The sequence below is a fragment of the Coccinella septempunctata genome, chromosome 8 (genome assembly GCF_907165205.1).
Source record: "Coccinella septempunctata chromosome 8, icCocSept1.1, whole genome shotgun sequence".
In the NCBI taxonomy this organism is placed as follows: domain Eukaryota; kingdom Metazoa; phylum Arthropoda; class Insecta; order Coleoptera; family Coccinellidae; genus Coccinella; species Coccinella septempunctata.
The window spans coordinates 32,130,467-32,148,206 of record NC_058196.1 but is presented as its reverse complement, the minus strand read 5'-3'; the positions used below and the strand labels follow the sequence as shown (position 1 = coordinate 32,148,206).

General features: G+C 35.5%; 3 protein-coding genes across 5 annotated transcripts; 1 reads left to right on the top strand and 2 right to left on the bottom strand.

The window, feature by feature from the left end:
* The first annotated feature begins 958 nt into the window (after positions 1-958).
* On the top strand, positions 959-9,476 carry LOC123318674 (cytoplasmic polyadenylation element-binding protein 1). Of its 2 annotated transcripts, none has more exons than XM_044905358.1 (11): positions 959-1,210; positions 4,912-5,023; positions 5,474-5,589; positions 5,966-6,120; positions 6,176-6,305; positions 6,362-6,547; positions 6,630-6,732; positions 6,792-7,117; positions 7,336-7,501; positions 7,567-7,694; positions 7,838-9,476. In XM_044905358.1, exons 1-11 carry the CDS (start codon positions 1,190-1,192, stop codon positions 8,051-8,053), a joined length of 1,659 nt encoding a protein of 552 aa, XP_044761293.1. In that variant the 5' UTR covers positions 959-1,189; the 3' UTR covers positions 8,054-9,476. The 2 variants fall into 2 exon arrangements, with proteins under 2 accessions (XP_044761293.1, XP_044761292.1); XM_044905357.1 differs by lacking the exon at positions 959-1,210 and adding an exon at positions 4,663-4,851.
* Positions 9,477-10,322: 846 nt separating this feature from the next.
* On the bottom strand, positions 10,323-13,833 carry LOC123319282 (cell division cycle protein 16 homolog). The gene is made up of 11 exons (XM_044906155.1): positions 13,595-13,833; positions 13,388-13,537; positions 13,159-13,335; positions 12,943-13,105; positions 12,371-12,892; positions 12,130-12,219; positions 11,917-12,073; positions 11,716-11,868; positions 11,495-11,654; positions 11,145-11,337; positions 10,323-10,718 (listed from the first exon to the last, which is right to left on the bottom strand). Exons 1-11 carry the CDS (start codon positions 13,664-13,666, stop codon positions 10,492-10,494), a joined length of 2,064 nt encoding a protein of 687 aa, XP_044762090.1. The 5' UTR covers positions 13,667-13,833; the 3' UTR covers positions 10,323-10,491.
* A 291-nt stretch (positions 13,834-14,124) lies between these two features.
* On the bottom strand, positions 14,125-17,726 carry LOC123319055 (protein bric-a-brac 1-like). 2 transcript variants are annotated; one of them, XM_044905900.1, is made up of 5 exons: positions 17,512-17,726; positions 17,069-17,447; positions 16,730-17,014; positions 16,453-16,678; positions 14,125-14,579 (listed from the first exon to the last, which is right to left on the bottom strand). In XM_044905900.1, exons 2-5 carry the CDS (start codon positions 17,432-17,434, stop codon positions 14,296-14,298), a joined length of 1,161 nt encoding a protein of 386 aa, XP_044761835.1. In that variant the 5' UTR covers positions 17,435-17,447; positions 17,512-17,726; the 3' UTR covers positions 14,125-14,295. The 2 variants fall into 2 exon arrangements, with proteins under 2 accessions (XP_044761835.1, XP_044761834.1); XM_044905899.1 differs by lacking the exon at positions 14,125-14,579 and adding an exon at positions 14,861-15,726 and having other exon boundaries at positions 17,512-17,723.
* Positions 17,727-17,740: the final 14 nt, after the last annotated feature.

Genomic DNA, 17,740 nt, shown 5'->3' with positions numbered 1-17,740 from the left:
GATATCTTGTGTTCTAAAAAGATTCATCAAATAAATGAAAAACTAGATTCCGAAATTCATTTCATTCGATAAAACCGTTTGTGAGATAACTGAAAATAACATATTCTTATGGTTTTTCAACAGCCTGTATCTTTCAAACCGAACCGATTAGGAAAAAATGGTAGAGGAAAAAAGTGTTCTTTTTGACCTCAAGAATCTACTTTTAAAATATTAGTATGAGTCAAAGACTCACACAGTATATTTCCATTTCGAGAACCTTTTTCATTATTTTGAGCACCACAATTCGTATTTGTTTCAAAGGAAGTGAGATATTTCACCTCTACTTTCACTCTTCACATCTCAAAGCAATGAATTTTCAAGCCATTAATCAACTAATCAAAATCAACTAGAAATCTTCCTTTACCTATTGATAATAATTTGTTAATATGTGTCTATTAATTAATAATTTATATTCTTCCAAACAAACAACAAATCTGAGTTTAATATGTAACTAATAGTCCACATGGAATTTATTTCAGACCACGTTAATTAATTTTTCTAGGCCCTAGACCAAAACCTTGACTATAATCAACATTTTCTAAAATTACCGAACTCAAATCATGGCTCACCCTCAGCCGTCTATAAAGACGGCTTTAAAAGGCTGTGGCTCACCATTTTCGGAACCCCCCTATATAAATTCACCAGATGAAAGAGGTAGAAAAACGGCAACGCTGCTCAAATTCCCTAAGCGTCCAACACTTTCATCATTTACCGATTGCGAAAAAAAAAACGGAGCTAAACGGCAATAAATCAACCCCATAGTCCTCAAAGGACGCCGACAAAGGCACCGCGCCGGGGGTAACCCTAGAACCACGCAGTCTATCGGACCGCACGTGTACGACGTCCGGCGACCAATAGGAAGCGTCCGCATCCTTCCACTACCGGTAAAATTCAAATTTTCCAGTTATCCCAATATCCGACTGCTCGCGAAGCGCATTGAAAGATCCCCGTCTAGATTACTCTTTGTTTCTTCTCGCGTTTTCCCCATCTAGGAACGTCCAGTCGTTTTTTCGACAATTTTCGTCGGTTTTTTCACATTTTTCCGCGGTTCCGAGTTATGAAACTTTTCGAAATCGTCTTCAGGTGGCCTTTCGTTAGTGTGATAGGATTTCCGTGAATTTTGGTGTTTGTGTTTATCGAATTTGACGAAATGCCTTCTCTTCAAAACAAGGTGAGTATTTTTTTCGAAATTGGTCATGCATGCCTTCCCTAAAAAACTACGTTTTTTTCTATATTCTTGAGGTGTTATTCCCGGTTTTACCTCATTTCCAATTCCAATATCATGTAGAAATTGAAAATTCATATTCATTTTTCCATTTTATTAGGTCAGTTTCAAAATCATCCAAAATCTATTTTTTTGTTCATTGATTTCAGAAAATCAATATAAATATTCATCACCATCGTCTTTCATTTTAAATTTATTGTTCTCAAATTATTTTAATTTATAAGCATGTACATTTTATCTGAAAAATATTGAAACTGCGATATATTTTCTCGATTTTTGCTTTTGTATTTAACAATTTACGACGCTAAAGTCCAAATGGTATTCAATCGTATAATTCTTCCCCTGATTTCATTTTAAAATAAGATAAACCTGCAAAAAACGCACTGGTTCAAGACACTTGTTAGTAAAGGAGCTATTTGGACCTGTTTTCTTATCAGCTAGTATTTTTTTTTCCAGTTGAGTTCTTTGTTATCTTATTCGCGTGTATGTATCCTACGATTTTGTTTACTGGCATTGTTGTTTCACTGTCTGAAATTTATTTGCACGTGTCTAGAAAGGGCTGAAGAAAATTCAATCACAATTACGTACAAAAATTGCTGCCTCTACTTCGATTTACGCTGCATGCTGTATATAGCATTTTGTTACAAGAAAAAAACATATATTTACAACAAAAAACTTTCTTTGATACACTGAATTTATTCCAAGTTAGAGACTGGCACTGTATACAGGCTGGTTCGTAAACATTGCTAACAAATTTGGGAAATTATGAAGGTCCTTTAGCCTGAGTCCGGAACCGCCTCGTTTTCAAGATACAGGGCGTTATATTCCGAATAAATTCGAATTCCTCGATGTTTACGAAACGGTTCCCCAGCTAGGATGTAAGATTCAAATCGTCGAAAGGAATTTGTTATTTATTTGGAAAACATGTAACTCGGACTCCAAAATATCCTCAATTTCTTCGCAATGTTTGTGAAACTGTCCCAAGAAGAATGATTATTATCGAAGCCAGATTTTTTATTGGATTTTTTTTCCTTCTAGCAAAATTCACTTCTTTTTCCTACTAAACGTACCTACCGCTCTACCACTAATAGGAATTCATTTCTTCATGTTTACGGTCAGCGATTTTGTGATTAATGAATTACAGAATTTCTCGTTCTAATTTTCTCCACAGAACAGGAGATTCAAATGAGTAAATCACATTCTCGTTGCGAAATATTTTACTGGAATGTGCTAGTAACTTTTTTCGTTATTTGGTGGTAGCCGATCTATGAATTTGAGGAATTGCGAAATCTGTCGTAGGAAACGGCGCAGGAGGAATAGATCTGTTTTTTATACATTGTTACAGTAGAAATTATTCCCAATAAACATAATTCGAATCGATACTATATCATGCTTTGTGGTGTTCATCAATTCTCTGTTATATTCTCTCGTTTTTGGTAATTATTATCAAATTATTGTTGGGGTATTGTTTCAATCGATATCTCGTGAAAACTGACTATTTGATTAGGATAAATTTGTAATAGTTTAACCAAAGTAGCTCACCTTTTTTCTTTCTAATCCTAACTTGTCCTAACTTGAATATTAATATTCACACTCACATCAAATCACTTCATCACAAATGACATTCTCATGATCTGTGATCCAATAATGGTTTTTTATCGATATTATTTTTTTCTGTAGACGTCATTCCCAAATTATCTCGTAATTTTAACTTGAATATTCATGTAATCTTTCTGGGTTTTCTTGGTACATTCAAGTGATAATAAAATTCATGAAATGGAATTGCTGCAAATCCTACAAATAGCTACATTTTCCGAAATATATTCAAACTTTTCACCCTCATTTGTTGCTTACTCCAGAATATAGAAAAAAATTCATGACCTCGACGGGAATCGAACCAGCATCAAATTGGGTGTACTGGGTATACATTCTTCTGAACTCTCATTATTTGGTACCCTTCGATATTTTAAGTCGCCAATTACCTCTTAAAAATAAAGTGAGAGTATTTAAGTAGGAAATGTAATCTGTCCTTCATGTATAACTCTGCAACATCTTTGTTTACTTTCAAATAGATTAAATAAGAATCCAATAAACGCTGAGCAGCGAACGTTCACTGGATCATTTCGCGGTCAGACCCAGCTAACTAGATTCCCCCGATAAAATCCCTATTAACCAGAGTAAGACCGTAAACTAGCAGAACATACTGGAGGACTATATACATTACCGTTACACCTTATAAACACGAACCATTTTAACAAACTTTCATTGTTACATATTTAATTTTTATGTAATTGCCGGTTTCCTCGCGATAATTAAAAGAAACTAGGATCGAATAATACCGATCCGTTTCAACATCCCTCTCGGTTGTGCAACTCTTTTCTATCCGAAGGAATCGATTTTGTACAGTTGGATTACATATTTTCAGCTTGTTATTAAGGCCAAATCGAATCGGGTCGGTCGATTGAGAAAACGTGGGTGAATTCGCAACAATCGAAACTATTGGTAGAGTATGGCGTTTGACGAAATTTACTCGAGTGGCGTTTTGAAATTGGCGCGAAAGAATTTTAACTGTAGTTTGGTTGGCAGCTCGTTTGAAATTTTTAGTGTTTTTACGGTTTTCAGGTTGACAGTGTCGGAGTATAGAAAGTATGATAAGTAGTCTATGCTCCTTTCAACTATGTTTCGATCTTATCTCTATGGTTTTCAGTTACGGAACGCATTTCTGTGTTTTTCAACCATAAATTATGGATATATCTTAACACCCTTCTGTTATATGATTTTTCTGTTTGATTTTGATACTGTAACACCAAAATTACCCTGAATCTCGATTGCCTATGCATTAACAAGCTCAAAAAATCTCAGGATGCGCACTGTTTTCGAAGTATAGCGGTTTTCTCGTTGATATCACGGTTCAGATGACCACGCTCAGTTATGGTCACTGGGTAGATGTTGCACATACATATATGTATGTGTTTATTCTTTCAGTTCTCCCCTTATAATCAGTTAGTGGTTACCGTTCACTACCAAAACATGAACTCCAATTAACGGTTCTTAAAAACAATTCTTGAAAACGAAACTCTCCATACGGTAATATTTTTTATTATGTTGATCGGTTCAAATAAATTCTACGCTGAAAACGAAGAATTTCACATTGATAGGCCCAATTTGTCCGTTCCAAATATTCTAACCTTGGAACTGATTGACAAAGAAAATTCAACAGATCCACAGATTTTCCAACTTTTCATTCGGCGAAATAAGAGGATCATAGAGGAATTCTTACGATATTCAACATAGATATAATTTCAAGAAATGCATCGCTAATATCGTATATCTCGTTCAGTGCGCTTCTTGTTGCCAAAGTATTAAATTACTTCGATATTCGGCTGCAAATGGTACATATGCCACTCGTATCCTACAAAGAGCATACAAGAAATCAAATTTATTATCACCCACGCTCCGTCTACAGAACGCATCGAAGTATTCCGGAAGCAACATATAATTCGGGAAAATTATGAATGCGAGAACTGATTCAGCCTAAGAAGACTAAAGAATATAATTATTCGTTCTGTATACTTATGGAAAATATGGTATTTGTTCATTAATCAAATGATATTTTTTGCATCTAATTGATTTTTGTTATTTTTCAGGCTTTCAGTAGCTGTGGCAATTCACCCATTTCTGCGAGTGATATTCTTCAGAGACACTCCATAAATTCTCTTCTAGATCAGCACGATATCTTGTCTTCCCCTGATACAGAAGGTAATATCATGTCTCCCAGTTTTAAATTTGACCTATCAACTATGTTAGAAAATTATGCCGATAAAACAGGAAATTGAAAAAAAAATTATTTCATCCTTTTCAAGATTATTGTCCCTTTTGATTATTGCAAACCGATAAATTCTACGCATTCGGAAATTTATCAGATCGCTCAGTTATCGCAATATGGAATCAAAGACGCATATCGTCAGATAAACACCAGATGTTGTTAAAAAACTTTTGCTTCATCAACACGGCTCATTTCAAATCCAGTTTTTCGTTTTCGATCAGAATATCAAGGTGGCATTGTCCTGTTTGTCATGTCATTGTAGAGAGTAAAGTGAACGCGTCCAATACGCTGAGTAATTTTGACTTAATATTTTAACAATTCAACTCGGAATTCGTAGTTCGTCCTTTTAAAGAGTTTAATTTTTAACTGATCCATTATGGCAGGTGAGACTATGTCGATCTCCGACCTACTGGGATTGAATTCTCCCCGTGGCTTGCTGAATTTTGGAAATTCGCCGAGCGGACTTTGCACGCCATCGCCCGTGAACTCTAACTTCCAGGTAAATATTATAGGTTTTACAATTGTTCGACAACAGTTTCGAGAATGCAAGTACCAGATACCGAGAACTTGTTCGTTTCGACCGGCTTTTCGGACTGAATTTGAAAATTTTCAATCAGATTCCGGGATGTCAGTGCTGCCAACCGATCCTCAGTGAATTTTCGTTTTCTGATATTTATGGTGGCTATTCTTCGTTATTCTATCTCGTTTTTGCGCGGTTGTCTTTTTCAAATTTGAATTTGACGCTTTTGGTAGAATTATCTTATTATTTTTGGCTTCTTCCTCTGGCAGACGTGAAATTCAGTCCGAAAAGCGACTTGGTGATGATTTTTTACTTTCATGTTATCTTGTCATAACTTGGGGAAATTGTATTTTAGTTCAACTTCGACGATGTGAAGCTGCAATCGACTCCAGTAAATTACGCTTCCATTGCATCGTCTGGCAAACCATACGCAGGAAAATTGAATTTGAGGAATACCAATAATAACAATAATTATTTCACAGCACGTGCTTTACGAAGCACATCTTTGAGGTAACATCGTCTAATATGCTCAACCGCCCCGTTCTTATTTTCAAACGAATTTCAGCGATTCTTGTGGAAGTAGCAGTCCAATAGTTGGCGATCAGTCCTTGTTGAGTAATAATAGTCGTTCAGATTCCCCAGAATCAGATAGCAGCGCTGTATCGAGCCCAGATGGAAGTCTTTCAGATATATTGGTATGTTTATCGATATTTTTTAACGGGCTTTGTTTGAAAGTGATTTTTTTTTCCAGAACTCCTTGACGTTGAATGATTCTTTGGCTAGAAGTATTTTCAATGGCAACAATAATAATAATAGTGCTTCAAACGACCTGGATATATCGAGTCTTCAGAATTTACAAGCCATTCAAGCTTTGAAGTATTTGCAGCAACCACCATCCCTTCTGGGATCCATATTACCTACCGCCTGTTCGCATAAGGTATTTACTATGACTATTGGATATTTTTTTCTGGATTTGAACATGAATTAATAAAAAATTTGATGTGCCTTTATTGTTTCAGCAATTACTTGATAAGTGGAATGACAATCAATCATCATTGATAAATTTACTACCCGATACTATCCATCTGGATCGAGCAGCTCGTTTCCACAGATCTGCAGCATGTAAGTAGACATTCTTCTCTTTATTTTCTTGAATATTTCGATGGTTAAACCTTCCACAGCCCTATACGATGCCACCTGTACCTGGAGCGGAGTGCTACCACCGCGTACCACCAAACCGTCCGGCTACTCCAGCAAGGTCTTTCTGGGCGGAGTGCCTTGGGATATATCTGAACAGTTGCTTATTCAGACTTTTAAGCAGTTTGGTCCCATCCGGGTTGAATGGCCGGGGAAGGAGAAGCAGGCCAGCCAGCCGAAAGGCTACGTCTACATCATCTTCGAGTCTGAGAAGAACGTCAGGGCCCTCTTGCAGGCTTGTACCAATGACCATGCCAACAGTGGCAATTGGTACTTCAAGATAAGTTCAAAACGGATGAAGGCCAAGGAGGTGAGCACAGATCGATCATTTCTATCGTGACAGTTGTCATATGTCACTTTGACATATGTCAACTGTCACAATTGACATTTGGCAGGTGTCAAATGTCACTTTGACATATGTCAACTGTCATAATTGACATTTGACATGTGTCATAATTTTGAGTAATGAATATCATATCTTCGAATGAAATTGATGATGCATTACATGGAGAATCTTTCCGATGGTAGGTTCAGGTGATCCCCTGGATTTTGAACGACTCAAATTACACCAAGTCCACGTCGCAGAAACTGGATCCCTCAAAGACAGTTTTCGTCGGCGCCCTTCATGGCATGTTGAACGCGGAGGGTTTGGCGAAGATAATGAACGATCTGTTCGATGGAGTAGTTTACGCAGGTATGAAGATCTCGTTGAGATTTTTTCCGAGATCCGTCGATCCTACTCTCGATTCTCTTTTTCAGGAATAGATACTGACAAATATAAGTATCCTATTGGATCTGGACGAATTACTTTTAACAATAATCGGTCTTACATGAAGGCCGTAGCTGCCGCTTTTATCGAGATAAAGACTGCCAAATTTACCAAAAAGGTGAGTGTCAGCACTGTCAAAATTGACAGTGCTGTCAGCTGTCAAAAGTGACAGTGCTGTCAACTGTCAAAATTGACAGTGCTGTCAAAACTGACGTTTTAAGTTAGTTTGTGCGCAATCATCATCGCATTGTTCTTCCTCAGGTACAAGTCGACCCTTACCTGGAAGACTCGCTCTGCTCCTTCTGCGGAGTACAACAGGGTCCCTACTTCTGCCGAGACGTGCTCTGTTTCCGGTATTTCTGCCGAACCTGCTGGCAATGGCAGCACAACAACGCCGAACTGCGCCATCACAAACCGCTGACGCGCAATTCCAAGAACAGCACTGTGCTCGGCTTGAGCGGCGGCTCTGTTAACTAAGAGCAAGTATTTACAGAAATACGTTGATCGTAAAAAAAAATGATGTATTTTGTTGTTGTTGACGCCAAGACTCGTTTCACTCGCAAAAGTTGCAAGGCGCGCTCTCGATTTTTTTTTATGTTACCCTTACATAAGCGTACAAGTCTGTTTGTTGTTTCGATTTGATACAGAAAAAAATTTAATAAATAATATTATATTGGTCCGGTTTCGCACCGGAAAGATATGAACCAAAAAAAAAATAGTTTGTTATAAATTTTGATTGTTATATATTTCTATTCTTTTCTCTTCTGGTGAAATTTTGGGTGAATGGAAACTTTTTGGGGAGTTTGTAACGGTCGATCGTTCGAATTAAGGTTGATTTTGTTTAATCAAATTCTTGGGAAATGGAATTTAATCTTAACGAGCGATTCGACGCTAGATTTTCTTTCAAATTTTTTTTTGTGTATTTTTGTACATTTTTTTTTCTCACGAGTAATTCGAATCTGCCTTCTGAAGAGTATTTCAACGGTTAGCTGAACCATGGGTATAATGTTTGAAAAGATTGTCATTGAATTGAATCCTCGATACTTTTCAGGAGGCAATCGCTGGTCTTCTCAGAAAAGTTGTAATTTCATTCATCGAAATTTTCTCAGTATATTTCTAATTGATGGTCTTTGACAAATTTGTGATTATATCTGCTATGATGAACGAAAAGTTGCACAAAATGATATTTCTTCACAGTTATTGATGTTTTTCAATATTCTCGCGATAATTTCTATTTATAAACCATATAAATTGTCGGTATAAATTTCCTTGTACCGTTAGGGTTTCAGAACTCTACCGGATTACTTCAATTTTTTTTTGACTTCTCACAGCCTATTATAAATCTAAATATTCTAAATTTTTTTATGATTAATACTTAACTACCAAAGTTGATCCAGAGGTAAATTAACGTTCGAGAATTTTATGGTTACTATTTTGAGAATTGTTTTCAAAAACTCTGCAGCAATTCCTGCTCGAATTTGGACACAGTTTCTGGAACGTTTTACTGCTTCAATATTTCGATTGCTTGTTTTTTTTTAGTCCTATAAGTTAATTTATATTAAAATTTGGATAAGTGTAGAAATATTTAACAAATAATAATCATTAATATATTAGTTTTTAAGTGTTGATATTTAAACTTTTTAAAACTTAAATGTTCTAAATTAACTTTGAAAATTGGGCGGTTGGGGGTTTTGAAATTTTATGTATTTTAGTGTTAATGTGCAATTTTTCATATGGTAAATTACCGATATTCGAAGATAACAAAGGCTACGATCTGGATGCGATTTATGGTGTTTATATTTCTTCAGAGTTTTGGCGTTCCACGTTGTTATTTCAAAAAAAATAATGTTGGTTTTTTAAACTTAAAATTCAGATGAAATTAAAAATATACTGCATAATACCCAGTCTCTTTTAATTCCAGCTCAAGGTGGTGGTGGTTCCCTAGACAATAAATGTTGTTGCATGTTTTTAATCAAAGTACCTATTTGTTCCTGATCGTTATGTATTTTTTTTTTTAAGAGTGACATTTTCGTTTGTGAATGTTGTAGTTTTTAAACTTTTTGCGCAGACTTTTACTCCAAGTTGATCAGATAAAAACCCCCGTTTCGGAAACGTTGCTATTTAATTAACTGAAAATAAATTTATATATTTATCTTAGTTGCATTGTTGAAAATTTATTATTTGGTCTAAAAGTCTTGCCAAATAATTTTACAGGAGGTTAGCCGAAATGTGTTGTGGCGCTGCTAATATTCGAAATTTTAGTTTTAAATTTTAACACCCCCTCGGAGGGGTAATTTTTAAATCGAATTTTACTGTTTGTGATATTGACAGTGTTGTGATGAAAATTTAGATTTTTTTTTTTAAAGAATTCCGACTGGTCTCCTCGTTGCGTCTCTAAATTGTATCTTTATGTTTTTACGTTTTGTTTTTGTGGAATTTTGACCTCGAGGAGCCCCCCAAGACTCAACCGCATCCCTGTGATTTAAAATCTATGATGGAATTCGTGACTAGTAGGCTAACCTTCTTTTAATACCAAAAGAGAGATTTATTTTTTTATGTTTTCTTTTATGTTCCATCCATGTATGAGTTTGTATGTGCTCCTAGTCATTCATGGTTGTGGTGATACTTTTATTATTCCAGAGATTTTTGTTGTTTTATGATAACGAAATATATAGAGCTTTTGAGAACAAGTTGGTTTTTTTTTTCAATACTTTTAACGGGATTTAAAATGATGAAATGAGTGGAATTGATAAAACATTTTTTATTCGTTTTAATTTCAACAGCTTTCGAAAGAGTCGAAAAAAATTATATACTCTTTTAAAATCGCAATTCTTTCAATCTTCCACCACGCAGGGACAAACGCTGACCTCGCTTCCCGTCGTTTCAGTTCTTTCTTTTTATCTTGTGATCTAACCTCAATCTCTGGTCACTTCCATATCTACCTCGATACTCATACTTGAGGGTTCCGGAGGGATGTCCCCGAAACTCATGCTCATATTGTTTTGGGAGTCTTCGGTCGGTCTGAAAGAGTTTCCTAAACTCATCGATAAGTCCTTGTTTGTATTCGTTTGGTCCATTTCGCTGAAAGAGGCCAGTCTACTGCTCTCCCTCGGGATGAATTTCGGGATTTCCATGGGCGCACCTAGAGAACAAGTATCAAAATGTGCAACAGATTTGCTCTCCTAGGCAAAAAATGAAAAAAAATTTTTTTGTATTTGATATGTTTAAAAAGCTGAATTTTTATGTGATACTGTTGATGATATAGATTTTAAAACACTGAAAAAAGCTTCAGAAGAAATATTTTCGATTCATTTATTCGATAATTTCGTAATTATGATCTAGAATATCGAAAGTGTTCGAGTCAAAAATATTTTTTTTTTTATCCAAAAATTTTTCAATATTTAACATTCACTCAATACTCTCGGTGATATAGATTGTAAATTAATGAAAAAACTAAAAAAAAATGATTCAAAAAACAAATTTTTCGATAAATAAAAAAATTTTTTTTTTTCATTGTTGACTGGCAGAATATCGAAAGTTGGTCAAGACATTCTTATATGTGACTTACCATCATAAGGTGGTCTTTCATCTGCTAATTCCTCAATCAAACAATTCAACATCGTTGAACTGAAGGTATCGCCTCTGTCCAAACCTAAAGCCTTGTGGAACCAATCTACGGCTTCTTCGGTGTTTCCGACCAGCGCGTGAACAAAGCCAATGGCTGAATATATCGAGGCATTTCTTGGCGACATCAAAAGTGCCTGTGAAAAAAATCAGTGACCCTTGTCTTTATTTGCAATAAAAATATAAAGAGCGAAGAATTTTGACAGTTGACATGTTATGTTGGAATTTTATATCAAAAAATTCCAAGGCCAACTTGTCACCCTGCATAAGGAGTCGTTTATCAAAGATACCAACCTTATGATGGTATTCCAAGGCTTCGTTGTATTTCTTCAATTTTCTACACGTATGACCCAGGTTACTCAACAAAGGTACCCATCTTGCGGGCAACGGACCTTTGTGAATATTGGCAATTTTCTGCAACGCTTCCTTGAAATTACTCTCGGCTTTTTTGAACCTGGAGGAAATAGTACATTTGAACTACTGCTACTCGTTAAATGAAAATATACCAAACTCACTCGTGGTTTTGATAATTAATGACGCCCTTTTCGTGCAAAATGAAGGGATCGTCGGGGGCGATGCACTGAGACTGCTGGAAGAACTTTTCTGCCAGCCTGACGTTATTTGTCAGCCCGCATTCGAGTCCTATGTAAAGCAACGGCAAGTGACACCTGAAAATCTCGAGTTATTCGATTTTTTTTAAGGTTGGGAAATTTTACCCTTTCATCAGTTGGGAAGCCTTGAAATAGGCGGCCATGGCTTGATCGTGCTCGTTTTCCAACGCAAAAGAATGACCGTAAGCCAACCAGGCAGGTCCGAAAAGCTTGTCCAAACACGTGGCTTTCATTAGGTACCTCCTTGCGCAGTCGCTTTTACCTGACAAAACAATTAGTTCAGATTTTTTCATATTTCCAATTGGGAAAATTAGTTACCTGTTATATAATAATAGCAGCCGACGGCATACCAAGAAATGGCCAAATTGGGGTATAAATCCACTAGGTTATGTGCTAATAGAAATATTCCTGGCAAAATAAATTACTCAGATTACTGATACTGTTCTTAACGCCAATTTAAATTAATATCAACTTGAAAAAAAAAAAAAACGGTACTAATACAAATCAAAAAATTTCAACTACCAGTTTCAAAATTCTGATAAATCACCAAAACACTCACTGTTGCTGTCCTTCAACTCTACATGGCACGAAATATGGATTGGCAAGCATGCTATATGCCAAGGATCTTCGTTTAAAATATGATCGGTCAATTTGGCACACTCGGAAAATTCACAATTATAATAGTATCTCTCGGCCTGGGTCGTAATAATCTCTAAGTTCTCCTTCAATTTTTCCAAACAGGCGTTATCGACCTCGTTAGGCGTTTCAGTCTCCATGGCTCTCGCGTTTTTATCGTTTCTCTTAGCCTCTTCCTCGTTTCTGGGTACGGGTAGATTTGGAGTGCTGACAGAGGGCGTCGATAGGAAATTTGGGGTTAAATTAGATATGACGCAGGGTGTTATGTTGAGTTGGATGTTATCCAAGAGCATGTGATCTGCACGGGCAATTTTAATGGTACTTTTAGGGACCACCGATGTTTCATGATACTTCTTGAGTTTGCTCTCGTATAGAAACCTCAAAATTTCAGCCTCCTCAGAAGAACATTGCTCACTTATCGGTAGAGAATTCAATAGTTCCTTTTCTACAAGAAAAAATCTATAGAAATTCATGATTATAGACAATCAAAAATACCTTCAGTAGCTGTAAGCATTTGATTCCTGGTCAAGGCATCAAACGCCTCAAAACAATAGACATCCTGATGTAAAGCTTGTTTATAACATTCCACTGACAGGACTCTATTCTCTAAACATTCCATGATCCTCCCTTTCAAAAAACATATTGCAGAGAATACTTGCTGGAATTTCACATAAATAACACCTCATTTCGTAAAAAATTCATGCCACTCACGTTTTTTGGTTTATCATCGAAAAGGAGGGCGTCGAAATTACATTGGGAAGCGGCGGAATTATGTGAAAAATGGGGATTTATTTGATAATCTAAATTGCTGATTATGTTCAAGGCTTCATTCAGATCGTTCGCTTCAAACAGACATTTAACTGTTAAATAATTGCACAATATATAGGTCTAAAACAACGTTTTATTAATTACGAAGGCAGATGAGGAATTATCCTCCTACTTTATCTAATTTCCTGGACTTCAATAGATGAACTGCTCTGTGGTATTGTTTCAAGTGATACATACATTTTGCTAACCAATAGATATCCCGAGGGTTTTCTGTTAAAGTTACTACTTTATCTGCCCAAAATAAGGCAGTATCGGGCATATGCTGGAATTTATTCGGTTAATAATAAATACATTCAGTCAGAATTTTGGTGAGAATTACCAAATCCAAATAATGCTGTACCAATTTTCGATATTTATCAACATTTATATTTAAGGCATTAGTAGTCTTCATGATACAGATTCAATGTTCCCTTGAAGTGAAAATGCTGAATTTATTGCAGGCTTAGCAGGGACATCCTTATTTCAATAAAATAATATTTTTTCATAATAAAATCATTTAACTTTGTTTGAAGCTTACTCTTTTGAATTTTTAACGTTCTAACCTCAGTTTCTGCGAAATCATAGAACGAATTTTACTTATCTTACCTATCAGGAAAAGTGGAAAGTTTATTCATCCTTCATCTACATTAGGTTTAAGATTTTAGTCGACAATTTGAGTTTTTATTGATACTATTCCATTTATATTAAAATTTTTATATTATATTATTAAAAGTGTTTGTTCTTCACTGTACCTTCATGCAATGTTGCCAAATCTTTTTTCGGGATGAGTTAGCGAAGAATTTTTGAATGAGGGGTTGTGGGCGTTGACGGTTTCACAAGAAATAACAAAAAATAGTGAAAGAAAATAAATAGAAAACAAAATTTTTATTCTATAAACAAAATAAATATAATAAAGTGAACATCCAACGTTCAAATAAATAGTCATGAATATATAAAAAAGTAACAAACTCAACGAGAATGGATAAACTAAATAAAAATCAAACTTCTAAACGTATACAGTCGTGAGGTAGATAAAACAAATCAGGAATCTTTTTTACTTAAATTCAATGCTGTCATCGGTGGTACTGGAGGTACTTGGAGTCTCTTGATCACGTCATTCAGAGGCGGGTGGTTGTGCGCGGTGTGCGTTACAAGGAGCGGGCCTTCCATCGTTACAACGCATCCATCGCAACTGTAACTTTTTTTCTTCACGCATATCCACATGTACTTGTTGTCTTTCGCTTTTCCCAACGTGTACATGTGACCATTGTATATGAGCACTAAGTGGCCCTTTCCGCTTCTTAAAAAAAATAATCTTCCTCCACCTATAAGATTTCAGAGATACGAATAAGAATTTTTTCCAGTCGCCTTCGGATAAGAAATTTTATCACCCAAAAAGATAAACTAGTCAAACTGATCTCAGCCTACTCAACTCTCAATATATGCTTTTAAAATTCATATTTTCTTCAAGCTGAGCAACTATTTAAAGGCAGTTTTATGCCTTCAAATTATGGTGATTTTGAATGAAAAATCTCTTTAAAACAAAGTATAGATTGCTACAAGCCAACTTCACGGTATAACACAATTGAGGAATAACAGAAAAAACCATAGTAAAACTTTTTTATTTCAGTTCTCGATTACTCAATTAAAACTCAATATAATTCAATTATATAAGTCCAGGGTGTATTCGTATTACTGAATACAATAATAGCAGTAAGAAACATAAAATATATTACATAAATTCTAAACCGAAATTATAGGTAAAAAAAATCGATCATGGTTTTCATATCACTAACAATCAGTTCTTAAAAATATTTAATACAAATTCAAGATCACTTTTTCCAGTTTTGGGATAATTCAGTATCCATTGCTTCATCAACGAAAGAAAAACTTAATACTTTGCATTCTTCACCAAAATCATTACGAAATAAATAAAAAGGGAGAAAATAAAAGATATTTTCCTACATTTCAAAGTATCAATAATTAACGGACCAAACATCCATTGGAACTTTGTAAAAATAATTTTGATTACAATTGGAAATTTTATACCTCTTCAAGATTGCAACACGAATAAAGTAAAAAAAAAAAAACGATTCAAGATCTTTCTCAGATTTGTTCGGCGTTCTCAACAAAAATCAACAGTCCAACATTAAAGCCTAAGTCTTGTTCAACGTATGAACGGTTCAGTTCATAGGGAAGTCTGCCACAATACTTCTTGTAGATTTTCAATAGGAACTTCGGTATCTTCTTCGGGATTAAAAACATCCGGTATAACGGCGTGGGTGTGCATATAAGGCCATTTCACAATATTGCCGTTCATGGTCCAACACACCGCTTGACATTTGTCGGGCGTTCGACTATTCTTACAATACCAGAAGGCTTTGCCTTTGTACGTGCTCTTTTTGTAGAACACATGGCCGTCTACGATCAATCGGGGGTTTCCTCTTCTACCCAGGATGCACTGAATGGTGCCTAGAGATTAAACCAGGTCACATATTTTCTCACATCGGATTAGATGTTTTTACATACCAACATCTACATCTAACTACTTTTTCCCCTATACAAACTCACTTTGACTATTTCATTTTTTCAAGTTCATACTAAATATTTTCCTCTTGAGCTACTAATATCCAGTCATCACTGAAAACTTGAACCGAAAATTGTTTTCGATCATCTAAAATGGTATGGGCCATCATTTGACAAGAGATTCGAATTTTTTACATTTTTAACATCAAAATCCCTTATTTCTGACCTCAAATCAGTAAATATTTCATGCAAACATCCAGGGGTATTTTAAGAAAAAATATATCTCAAAATTTCATAACACCGAAATGAATGAAATAACATGCAGATTTGAATTCAAGCGATTGGCGGGTTCGTGTGACGTCACGCTGACGTTCGATTTTGATTGACGGAAATTTATGTCAGACGTCAACAAATGGAGCACAGAAATAATTGTTAAAAACATTGAGGTTAGGTTAAGATACAAACAAATAAATAATTGTATTTTTTAGAGTATTCTTTGGTTGACCTCTGTTGGACCTTGAATTCGATGAAAAATAAACACTGCCTCAATCGAAGAATCATTTTTTGTCCCATTTCGAAAGAAAAAAGTCACATCGAAAAACAAAGTGAAAAAATCATATGAAGTACGGGATGAAAAATTTGAGCACAGAAATAATCTACCAAATTTCTTACCTGGGCTAGAGGTATCAGGAGGTTTGACATTATCTGGTGTCCAGCCAGGGGGCATCGATTCCATCGAACGATCCCCCGTTTCCAGCGACTGAGCCATCAACGCATTCATGTCAAAAGCTTCCTCGTCAAACGATTGTTGGGTGCTATCATCGTCATCAGGATGATCCAAAGGCTCCATCTTTGGTTTGATCAGGGGTTCCTTGTAATCCATGTAATGTGGAGAATTCTAAAAAAAGATATAAAACTAACGAATCCTCGAATTGACAGAAATATTCACCTGAGATTGGGAATGTTGTAGACTTGGTTGTTGTGGTTGTTGTTGTATACTAGGAATTGGCTTTGAGGCCAAAGGGGCGGTTTTTGGTATTGATTGTTCCTCCAAATGCATTTTTTTAGCCGGAGGCGTCGACGAAGAAGGCAAAGGTGATTTAACAGCTCTTGGAATTGGACTACTGGAGGGTCTATGCAGTTGTTGAATAGGCCTCATAACTTTCTTCACAGGTTTCATTGGTTTTTTCATCATATTTCTTTGGTCCGAGAAGCTGTTCATACCATTTGTATCCTGTAAAAAATATTCAGGAACATCTAAGACGTTCAAAGATAAAATTTCACTTACGAGATTAGGAGACCCATTATCTGTGAGACCTTTGACTCTGAGCGTCTCAGCTACTCTCATAAAGGTGGGAATCTCTTCCTGACTAACACTAACTTGACCCTGGTACATAAACTGAAGTAAACTACATAAAGCAGTGTAATTTACATCTTGAAGAATGACAATAGGATGTTTACAAGGATTTATTCGAAACAGCTCTTTAAAATAAGGACTGCAAACTGACAATACAGTTTTGTGAGCTTTAATGTATTTTCCTTCAGCTGCTAGAGTTACATCAACTAAATCCTCTTCCTTATAGAGAGCATGAAATCCTGAGCTCAAGTTATTGTGGAAGTTATTCCAACACAGTGAGAATTGTTCACCTTCCATATCTAAAGACTACCTACAAATCGAATTGATTTTATCATCTCTAGTACTAACACTTGAAAGGATTCTCATGAACTTGCCTAATATTTTTTCTGTAGGCAAAGGAACACATGAATTAGAGGTAATATGTAATTTTTTGTGATCAAACTTGATGGATTTTTGATAAGTTACTTGATTTTATATACTGATAACGGTGTAGAATTGAAGATCTTAGAATTCTCAACATTTAACTTCCATATTTACTCTTTGCAACAAAAACTGAAAAGCCGCAAAAAAATATTTGTGGCTCGTAGTGCTGGTTGCATAATC

What these genes read in the sequence shown, in the direction of transcription:
- LOC123319282 (XM_044906155.1), bottom strand. Translation starts at nt 13,666, where the DNA reads ATGAAGACTACTAATGCCTTAAATATAAATGTTGATAAATATCGAAAA. An exon ending in AGTCCAGGAAATTAGATAAA is followed by an intron (nt 13,336 to 13,387) that starts GTAGGAGGATAA and finishes ACGTTGTTTTAG; the next exon opens with ACCTATATATTGTGCAATTA. An exon ending in AATGCTTACAGCTACTGAAG is followed by an intron (nt 12,893 to 12,942) that starts GTATTTTTGATT and finishes TTTTTCTTGTAG; the next exon opens with AAAAGGAACTATTGAATTCT.
- LOC123319055 (XM_044905900.1), bottom strand. Translation starts at nt 17,434, where the DNA reads ATGGAAGGTGAACAATTCTCACTGTGTTGGAATAACTTCCACAATAAC. An exon ending in TACAACATTCCCAATCTCAG is followed by an intron (nt 16,679 to 16,729) that starts GTGAATATTTCT and finishes ATCTTTTTTTAG; the next exon opens with AATTCTCCACATTACATGGA. An exon ending in TCCTGATACCTCTAGCCCAG is followed by an intron (nt 14,580 to 16,452) that starts GTAAGAAATTTG and finishes GAAATCTTATAG; the next exon opens with GTGGAGGAAGATTATTTTTT.
- LOC123318674 (XM_044905357.1), top strand. Translation starts at nt 4,780, where the DNA reads ATGCGAGAACTGATTCAGCCTAAGAAGACTAAAGAATATAATTATTCG. An exon ending in TTTCCACAGATCTGCAGCAT is followed by an intron (nt 6,733 to 6,791) that starts GTAAGTAGACAT and finishes AACCTTCCACAG; the next exon opens with CCCTATACGATGCCACCTGT. An exon ending in CTGCCAAATTTACCAAAAAG is followed by an intron (nt 7,695 to 7,837) that starts GTGAGTGTCAGC and finishes GTTCTTCCTCAG; the next exon opens with GTACAAGTCGACCCTTACCT.